Source organism: Gossypium raimondii, chromosome 8 (genome assembly GCF_025698545.1).
Source record: "Gossypium raimondii isolate GPD5lz chromosome 8, ASM2569854v1, whole genome shotgun sequence".
Lineage (NCBI taxonomy): Eukaryota > Viridiplantae > Streptophyta > Magnoliopsida > Malvales > Malvaceae > Gossypium > Gossypium raimondii.
In genome coordinates, this window is record NC_068572.1 from 49677229 (window position 1) to 49686855 (window position 9627).

The 9627-nt window shown below is 34.1% G+C and overlaps 1 protein-coding gene across 3 annotated transcripts; it reads right to left on the bottom strand.

The window, feature by feature from the left end:
• Positions 1-1371: 1371 nt before the first annotated feature.
• LOC105791893 (glycerol-3-phosphate acyltransferase, chloroplastic) lies at positions 1372-8888 on the bottom strand. Of its 3 annotated transcripts, none has more exons than XM_012620186.2 (13): positions 8309-8877; positions 7141-7238; positions 6481-6567; positions 6259-6356; positions 5646-5703; positions 4957-5058; positions 4797-4858; positions 4604-4714; positions 4398-4476; positions 2770-2889; positions 2590-2700; positions 1995-2165; positions 1372-1875 (listed from the first exon to the last, which is right to left on the bottom strand). In XM_012620186.2, the coding sequence occupies exons 1-12, from the start codon at positions 8586-8588 to the stop codon at positions 2031-2033; spliced, it is 1341 nt and encodes a 446-aa protein (XP_012475640.1). In that variant the 5' UTR covers positions 8589-8877; the 3' UTR covers positions 1372-1875; positions 1995-2030. The 3 variants fall into 3 exon arrangements, 2 of the variants coding, with proteins under 2 accessions (XP_012475640.1, XP_052490829.1); XM_052634869.1 differs by lacking the exon at positions 8309-8877 and adding an exon at positions 7395-8279; XR_001133134.2 differs by lacking the exon at positions 1372-1875 and having other exon boundaries at positions 2016-2165; positions 2590-2696; positions 8309-8888.
• Between the last annotated feature and the right edge of the window lie 739 nt (positions 8889-9627).

A 9627-nucleotide genomic window follows, 5' to 3' on the forward strand; every position in this document is an offset into this window, starting at 1 on the left:
CACCTTTATTCGACTAACTCATTATTGGCAAAATCAAATATAACATATATACCATAATTCAACAGCTTAGGCATATCACACTCTCAATTTCCTTTAACAAAGAATTCTTTACTACTTCACAATAATTAAGCATTTGTAACTTAATCTAACACTAAATTCCCGCTTTCATTGCGCATTTTAATATTTTTCTTAATTTTTCACATTTCCATAATATCTATTATTATACAACTTTTATAGTCATAATTGCATGCAATTTTACATTTAGTCACCTATTTCTTATCACTTAATAAATCAAGACAGAGATAAACCAAAATAAATCAAGTTTCAACATCACAAAATTCAAATATATTCTTTTGAGTGTCTAAATATCCTTTTGGATGAGCGTTTACCTCCAATAAGGTGCGTTTAGCTTCTTCTTTTTTTCCTCACATATTATAATATATTATCGTTATTTTTACACTAACCATAGATAAACGCACTGACAATCCAAAATAAATCTAAGCCATCTCCAAAATGCAGCTACTATTTATTCGTTTAAGATTTCATAGACTAAGCTCCTTTCACCATAGTAAATAATCCTTGGGGCTAATTAAATTACCAATACCACGAGGTCAAATCGAAATACATGAAACATAAGATTTTTTTTATTTTTATTTTTATTGCAAAAATGTCTACCAAATTTTTAACTCCAAATAATTAATTTTATGTCAAGATCACAATTCCTATATATCAAAGAAATGCTTAACATAACACCATAAAATCTTCTCAAGTTTAGATCACCAATTACTTATTTCAAATTGATTTCAACAGCAAAACCCTTCTTTTTTTACCTCAACGTTGGCCACTTGACTCTTGCATGCAATGTTATAACTGGTTCCGCGTTAAGAATTCTCATGTTTTTGCTTGTACACTAATTACAATGGTCATTTCAAGTTCATTGCCCTACAAACATGAACCCAAACCTTGTTTTCCCCCTTTGCCCACTAAACACAAAATCACACCAAATTCTATTTTGGTCACAACAGTGAAATAAAATTAATTGACTTTGATATCCGAATTTAAAGAAACTGAAAGTTTATAAAATTAATAATCTTCTTCCGCTCTGGATTAGTCCATGTCTTTTTGAATGTTTGTTTGTTTATAATGTAGAAAAGAAAGCATTAACCGTAGCTAAAAGTTGTTGATTTTTTATGATTAGTCTCTTGATAAATGATGTGACAGTATCAAGAAGACATGGTCATGAGAGAATTCTGGTTCACATTAATGCTAATTTTCTAAATATAATGTAAATTCGTCTGCTGTTTTAAGATTTAAGAGTTAGCTTCCAACAAAATGAGGGTTTGATCCCCTCACGCATCACTGAAATATCAGTTGCAGAAATAAGGCATATCTTCTCCAGTAAATTACTGTAAAATAATGAGTTACGGAAAGGTAATTTATGTTCAGCTTCTAAATTACAAGAGCCAGTTTAAATTTTAAAAAACAAAAAATAATGGTCCCAATTTGAGAGAATCTGCTCTAAACGGTGCCTTATTAGCATTTCCTACTTTCCATTTACTAGGTATACATGTTTGCTTCTAGATCTGGACTTTTGACTTATCGAATTTGAATAGATCATATGCACACAAGAATTGCCTATGGACTATTATATTGGCTTTCACTCTTTCTAGGAAACAAATCTGTACAGCACAAACCTGAAGCAGAACCTTTTGAGATAGCTTTGATGGATTTGGCTCCCATAAAAAGGTAAATCTACTGTTGATGTTCTACTATCAAGAAATATATATGGGGTTCCTTTTGCAGGGAAATCTTTCTACGAATCTGATGGCTTTCTTGTTAAACAGTACAAAGTTTATGCATCAGAGAAGATTTGGCCTGCACCAGATTAAACCAAATCGAATAAATTATAACATTGGGAGGTTCTCACCTTAACACAGATAGAAAGCATTAGTTGTACGTACACTTGATACAATAAAAAAGTTCCAACTGATTACCTACAACCAGATGTTTACACCATGACATGGTTTTGACTAGTTCCATGGCTGCGATAAAGAGACACCTGCAGTTGATGCCTCTAACCCTTGTTTTCCATGTATTGCGGATTTGAGGACATTGTATTGCTCACTCACAGACTTATAAAGAGCTTGTGAGTACACATCCTTAGCCTGCCCAAAAGGAAAGCCAACTTATACTAAAGCAATCAACAAGCACAAATAAAGAAACTCTCTAGAGTTCTAGACATATCAATGAATGGAAACTTCACTAAAACTGATGAAGACCATCGCTGATGAGATACTATGAGCCAGGTTTCAGAGTCTTAGCTAATTTTGATACAAATAGTTGTTATGGTTCACTCCCCATTGAAACACTATAGTGTGCCTAAACATAATTAAGCATGTCTTTGTGGTATAGTCATTTCATCAGCATATGATTTTACAGTCAATACCAAGAAGTGTGGCTGATCTTTGAACATAGGTTATAAAGTCATGAGAAAATTATAGTGATAAAATTAAGTCTGCACCAGTGAGATGCTGTGTCATGCAACAAGCAAGATAAATGCATGTATAATAAGAACATAATACAACCAACCTCGGACTCTTTACAGGCAGCAGCAATTTCTGGGAAGCTGATTTGTGGTGCTATTGATAATCCAGCCCCATGAAAGGTGATAATTCTTTTTTCTCCAATTTCTTTTTCTACCTTAAAAAAATGCCATTGAGTCACAAGATGAACAAATTTTATTTGCCAAGCTGACAAGCAAATACACACCTGTCGCGGAGGGGGCATGATGTCATAGCACAATAGAGCCAAAGGATATACATGCCCTGGGGTACCTGAATGTTCTATGAGCCTTCTCATATTGTCCACTGAAGAAGAATCAAAGAGTGCCTAACACAACTTGTATATTTAGTATGCAAACAAGCTTATCATAAAAAACAAGGAGACACGCATAGTCAAAAGGTTGAGGTCTTTTGAGAGAGAGGGGGGGGGATCTAATTAAGACAGAATTTAAACAGAATGCTTATTGCTCATTGTATAAACAAAAAAACTTTGAATGCATGGTATTCTAAAATACTTTACACAACAAACTTTGCAGTCAACAACGCAAAATCTTGAACATGCCAATGCATACTATTCCTACATTTTGTTAACTGCAGCATAACATGCCAATAAAACCTAAAGTTCTGACCTCCTCAAGACATTTTAAACAGTAAGGGGTAGAAAAGGTCTACCAAAATGTCGATTCCCAACACCCAAAAGTATAACCTCATTCAGACCACTAACCCTGCATATAATATAGTTGTAAGCATACAATTCTAGATTACTTTAGATTCCCCCTTCCCAACAAGAAATATCTTGCTGCTAAGTGTTAACTTATGAAGATGAATTTAAGTTAAAAAAATGCATATCTGTCTCCATGTACTTATTTATTCTAATATAACACGGTAGGAAACTGAGACATAATATGCATATCCAGTCCCTCTCCCTCTCCATCCATCCATCCATCCATCCATATATATCCATGAATTTCAGATATTAGAAGAAGATTCTGTGATTCTATCTTCTACTCAAGCAATTAACATTTGGTTTCAACTCCAAAAGGATACTGCTAAAGTTCATTTAATGATTGCCTCTTCCAAAGAATCTCTTAGAGGCATATTAACTTTAAGGCTTTGCTTGGTAAGGTGAAAAGAAAATTGGAAAAATGGAAAACTAAAGGGGGAGAAAAATAGAAAGATAGAAAAAAAAATACTTTTTATTTTCATTGGCATGCTTAGAGGCATATTAACTTTAAGGCTTTGCTTGGTAAGGTGAAAAGAAAATTGGAAAAACGGAAAATTAAAGGGGAGAAAAATAGAAAGATAGAAAAAAAATACTTTTTTTTATTGGCATGCTTAGTAGGAAAGATAGAAAAATGGAAAGAAGAAACAATTTCTTTCATTCCTTGCTTGGTAGAATTGAAAAATGAGAGGAAAGAACATGAAAATCTTTAAAAAACTGCATAATCTTATAAAATACATACTTAACCTCCAGTTTTCTCATTTTCTGTCCTCTCGTCTTCCAATTTGGGAAGAATTGTTTTTGTGCATTAGAATGAAAAATGGCCAATCTTCCCTATTTTTTTTCCTCTCACTTTTCCTTCCTACCAAACACTCAATTTATTTTCTTCACTTTTCTACTCTCTTTCCATCCTTCTACTCTTCCACTCAACCAAGCACATCCTACTTGAAATTATGCTCCACATTGGACTCAATATGCTAATAAAGCAGCTGTAACCCATTTCTCATCTTATACCTATCAGATCTTCATTACAAGATGAAATTGATATAAGACAAACTGAAGAAATTCTTGAAAAACAATAAAACATGTTAAAGAGAAAGGCAGAAAAAGCTTACTGGATACCATTCTTCTGTAAAGGGATCTGGGCGGTCCCTGCCACCACTTGCAGCAATCCATACTATTTTCGAGCCACCCCTATAACAAAACAAATTCTTTTGTCTAAGTCTGCATATTTATAGTGAAAAACGACAGCACAGATTCAAGCACATTAAGACAAGTTATCATTCTAAATGCATGAGAATTGTCATTATTATTAAAGTACCTTAGCAGCAAAGCCATCTCTTTCAAACTTCTTGTGTTTGCTTTTCTTTTCATTTCAGCAAGCTCAGGAATATCATACATGTGTTTTTTGGAGTACACACATAAAAGGTTCCTAAGAGAAACGGTAAACTTTTTGTGACTCTTAAGCATATTTTTGAATAATCAATTCAAAATGGGTAGAACCATTTGAGTACCTTCCCATGCTGAAAGGCTTACAAAGAGGATCTGTTATGACCCTGTCCCCAGCAACAAAGATCTGTAGCACAGAACCCAAGTACAGTCAAGGCCTCAAGGGCATAGATAAAGGCTACTACAGCAGGCTCAGAATGAGAAATTAATTCAAGAGAGAATCACCATGTTCTCAGCAATAAGCGGATTTGTTTTCTCAAGCAACAATGAGATGATGATTGGGTCAGCTTCAGTCTGATGGTTTGATATAAGTACAACGTTGTGACCCTGCACCCAATTGTCTGACAATTAGATCCATAAAAAGCCAGTTTAAACGTGAAAGATTCAGCCAGTACTGCACACTTCCTAAGTCCCAGTTGCACGTAAAAGTTTCCTGAATGTTGAAAACTTAATATGACCATGTTTAGCTAATGCCAATACAAACTTGGAAGGAAAACACCATTAAACTTCCTTCTGAATATTAATATATAACTTTGACCTTGCTTGCATAACAAAAGTATAAAATTGACATGACCTAAAGCTGATGAAAATTAAGAAATTAAAATAAAATGGACACAAATTTAACATACAAACCTGTTATTCTATTTCTTTCTCAGATGCACGTTCTTGTTAGTTATTAATCAAAGAATATGCAAGTATTGTAGCACGCAGAATAAAAAATTTCATCAACTTACTACCAAGCAACTCCATGATGGATAAATCATGTTATGATCTTTAACGGTATGTTTGTTCAAAAATGTAAACAATGACAAGGACATCCTCCTGCCACATCTTAGTGAAAAAGATGCTGGAGCAAAACTCAGTCTTGTTTAGAGGAATCAAGTAAAAGGAAAAAGAAAACTGAGCATAGTCACCTGCTTAAGCTTCTCCTCTATTTCATAGAAAAGAGAAAGATTGCCAACATATGAATTTCTGCAAAGAACATAATACACAGATGTTAAGAGAAGTGACTTTTTTTAATTTTAAAAAAAGAGACCAAACATGTCCTTCAGTGATTTAAAATATGAATAACATAAATGTTATATGAAGCACATGAAAGAGGGTGAATAAGTTAAATATACAAAATACATGCTTCTTTTTCTTTGCATTTTTGTCAATTCGGTTGATGATAAACAATCAAACATGAAGAAGAGAAAAACTACTAAAGACCCTATGAAACCCTCAATGAAAAAAACACAAAAAAGAATGCACAAGATAAGAAACACAGAATAAGCTTAACCTTGATGGTCTCAAATGGTAGCTAATAACTAAGAAAGAATTACAGTCCCTATTGCACTTCTCTCTCTCTATATATATATATCCATGAACCTTAAAGTTTATTACCATGGTTTACAAAATAGATTTACGAAATTTTAAAAATACAAATTCCATCAGCAAAGCACATCCTTAATTTTCAGGAAGCTTTTACAAATGAAATTGATATCAGCAGAGAAACCAGATACAACAGTATGGGAGTTGTCCACTCACCTGAAATCAATCAAAGGACGGATATAATTTTGACCAAACATATAGTAGTCAAATGGCTCTCGCAGAGCTTTGTGGTAGGGTTCAAAGACAAAAGGATCCTGAAAAGTTACTGTCATATTTCATGCAGAAATTTATAAAAATCTGTATGCAATAAATGAAAATAAAGTGCATATATTTTCTAAACAGCAGAATCATCTTGAAACAGCATTGTAGTACAATTACCTCCACATCCAAAAGCCAATGGTCAAATGCAACAGTCATGTTTGACAATACAACCCCAACAGCTGCAGGATCTCCACTTTGGAAAACCTAAATGTTGACACATGGAAAAGAATCTTCTTTAAGTTGTCAGAGGTACATGTAAAAGGTATGTGTTGAGTGACAAGGTTTCCTAAATATTGAAATCCTCAGGTGATAAACTATTAAAACCGTGCAGTTCAACTGAATACTGTCCCACCAACTTTTTAGTACAAATGCACCATTTTTTTTCCTTATCTAAATTCAGGTCCAAACATAACCCAAAAGAAACTAGGTTTTTTTCCCCAAACATATACATATAAAGTAAAAACAGATGTTATAGAGAAGTTATATTTGACTATTTAGCATTATGTTGTTTACTCACCTAGATCCCATAACACATAGCCTATCTTAAGACAAGAAAAACCGTGCATTGAGTTCCGGATAATACAGATATTTTAAAACCTATGATGTCCATTTACTAAAATATGATATTATTAAAAGCACACTATTAGCACTTTCTAGAAGCAAGAAAAGGAAGCTTGATAATGGATCGTAAAAAAACGTAGTCTACACAGAGGAGAGCCTATCATACATAAAACATATACTATACACTAAAATAAGAGTTTAAGCATATTAATTTACTGCGTTTCTGTAATTCTGATACACTTCTTCCATCCCTGCTGCAACATTTGGAGGTAGCCTTCCGGCATCTACTTCCTTCCTAAGTCCAGATAGGAGTTCTGTAGACAAAAAGCAGCACGAGACAATAAAACAAGTACTCTACTTCAGCTTTGGAACTATGAAAGGCTGTAGTTCAAATTAAGAAACAGGACTATTCAAAGTAAGGAAATGTTCTCTTCTATATTCTTGGTCACTTATTCTTTCAATCAACAAACCTTTCTACGTTTCTTGATGTCCAAATCCCCTTTCCAGTCTATCTCCCTTCTTTATGCTCCTCAAAGAAACCCGACTCCGTTTGTCATTTTTGGAACCATCAAAATATTATTCATGACATTTCAATACAGAGGAGATAACTCTCAAGTATTCTTTTGCTAACGTCTTAAACTTTCTCCATACTTGATCATTGTTGCATTAGATACATCCTTCTTAATCAACAAATTTTGGTTAAAGCAGCTATTACATTGCTTGGACATGTTCTCCAATTATCAATGCATAGAATATTGGATAAATAGAATGGACAGCTCTCATCAAATCTGAGTCCGGTAAACTTAATTTCTATAGCAGATTCGTATTAATAAACAAGTACTCTTAAACAAGGCAAAATTTCGCAAGAACGTTTCTAATTATTCATTTCATTAATCTGCTTATGTTTTCAGCACCAAATTAAACAAACTTGTTTTTACCCAAGCTTCTTGGAAAACCATAAAAACAAAAAAATAAAAATAGCGTCAAGCCATTAAACCATAAAAGTGTTCATTAAATACTAAAGCGACCTTCTCTTAAAGGCTATTTCTATGATGTAATAAATTTAGTATTCTTTTCTATATTAGAAAAATGCTGTTGACTAACACATAAACACATACAACTAAATTGCCATCAGCAAATCTTTATGTTGGCAGTTTTTATAACGAACTCCTTTTCCTTGGGAGGAAGGAAGGAAGAAGAAAAGAAAACAACATAATATTTATAATAACTGTTTTAACGCTTAGTAGTTAAACAGAAAAAGGCATCATACAGTAACATTTACAACATTTTATTCGAAAGCGCATTTGTTTAAACAATTAACACAAAAAAAGTTTCTTTTGAAAAATGAATGAAGAAAAGAAAAAGAGCTGAAAGGAAACTGAACCTTGCTCGGAGCGAGCTTCAATAAAGGTACGGGAATGCTCGACCACCGGCTTCCCGGTGGCAACTACACCTGATTCCTTATCTTGAACTAGCTCGGCCGTTGCTTTAGCTTTCAGGGAGTGAAACAAGGAAGAGCGAATCCTTGTTGTTGTTCTGGAAGTAGATCGAAAAAGCTGGAGACGCTGAAACGGAACCAAAGGAGAAGATGATTTGAGTGAGAAAGAAAATGCAGCCTTACTGCAAGTGCCGCCGAAGAAGGGGAGAGGCAAAGTAGAAGACATTGGAGAGTATTTTATATATGATTGAAAGAACACGAAATCCTCTTCTATTTTATTATCTCTCCGAACAGTCCGGGAGAGGGGAAAAGAAGGGGAAAAAATTGGAACTATAGGAATCTCATTTCATTTTTATTTCTTTTATAGCTTCGTTTTTTTTTTCCAACGGCGGTGGTGTTTGAGCAAGCACGTGGTTTACATCGAACAAGAGCGAACGATTAGGGGAAATAGCTGCAGATTGCTGACGCGTACGGGAACGAATTGGGGGTGTTTATCGAGATGCGTGTCATCGAATGGTTGCCATTCTCCACTTGCCACTTGCCACTACTTTCTACTTTTGTTTTTGGGTATTATTTCTTGTACAACGTTTTTGGGTAATCGAGTAATCTACCGTCTAATTTAGTTATATATATATGCCATTCTTTTTAATTAGTCTTTTGGATTTTTTTTGAAAATTAAGAAAATAGTTGGATTTCTCTTTGATTTTTTTTAATTTTGTTGGGGTTTGGGTTAGGGTTCTTTTAGGAATTAGAGTTTAGGGTTTTAAGAGTGAAACCATAAAAATTTATAGGTAGATTTGAAGAGTTGATAGTGTGATAATACGTCTCAGAATACATACATTTCATATATCATTTTGGGATAGGACCATTACCTCAGAAACTTATCTTATGGAAGTCAAGTTTCGGGGTGACAGTGCTTGATACGATTATGTGTCGAAGTCTAAGTGGAGGTCCCAGTTGGCAACCATGATGCGGTCACGAGTTCGAATATAACCGGGGGCCAGTTGACGATCGTTATGCGGTCACGAGTTCAAGCATTTTGGATACCCATAAATGATGCCTTATATATACCATACATAAGATTAAGTTCATAATCATAAGGAAAAATAGAGTGATTTCCGGTGTAATCAGCGTAATTTTTTCTCTATTTCCAGGCAACTGGTATATTTAACCTTTCATTCTTATCCGAAGGCTGACATCGAGTTGGATATAAAAGGGCTCTTAGGCAAAGAGCAGATGTTCCATCAGAGTAAAGGTCAAACTCA

Bases quoted from the DNA above. Each gene is read 5' to 3' on its own strand.
- LOC105791893 (XM_012620186.2), bottom strand. From the start codon at position 8,588: ATGTCTTCTACTTTGCCTCTCCCCTTCTTCGGCGGCACTTGCAGTAAG. The intron at 7,239-8,308 runs GTTCAGTTTCCT...TTTTGTCTACAG, and splicing joins TGAAGCTCGCTCCGAGCAAG to AACTCCTATCTGGACTTAGG. The intron at 2,701-2,769 runs GTGTGTATTTGC...CATTTTTTTAAG, and splicing joins TCATGCCCCCTCCGCGACAG to GTAGAAAAAGAAATTGGAGA.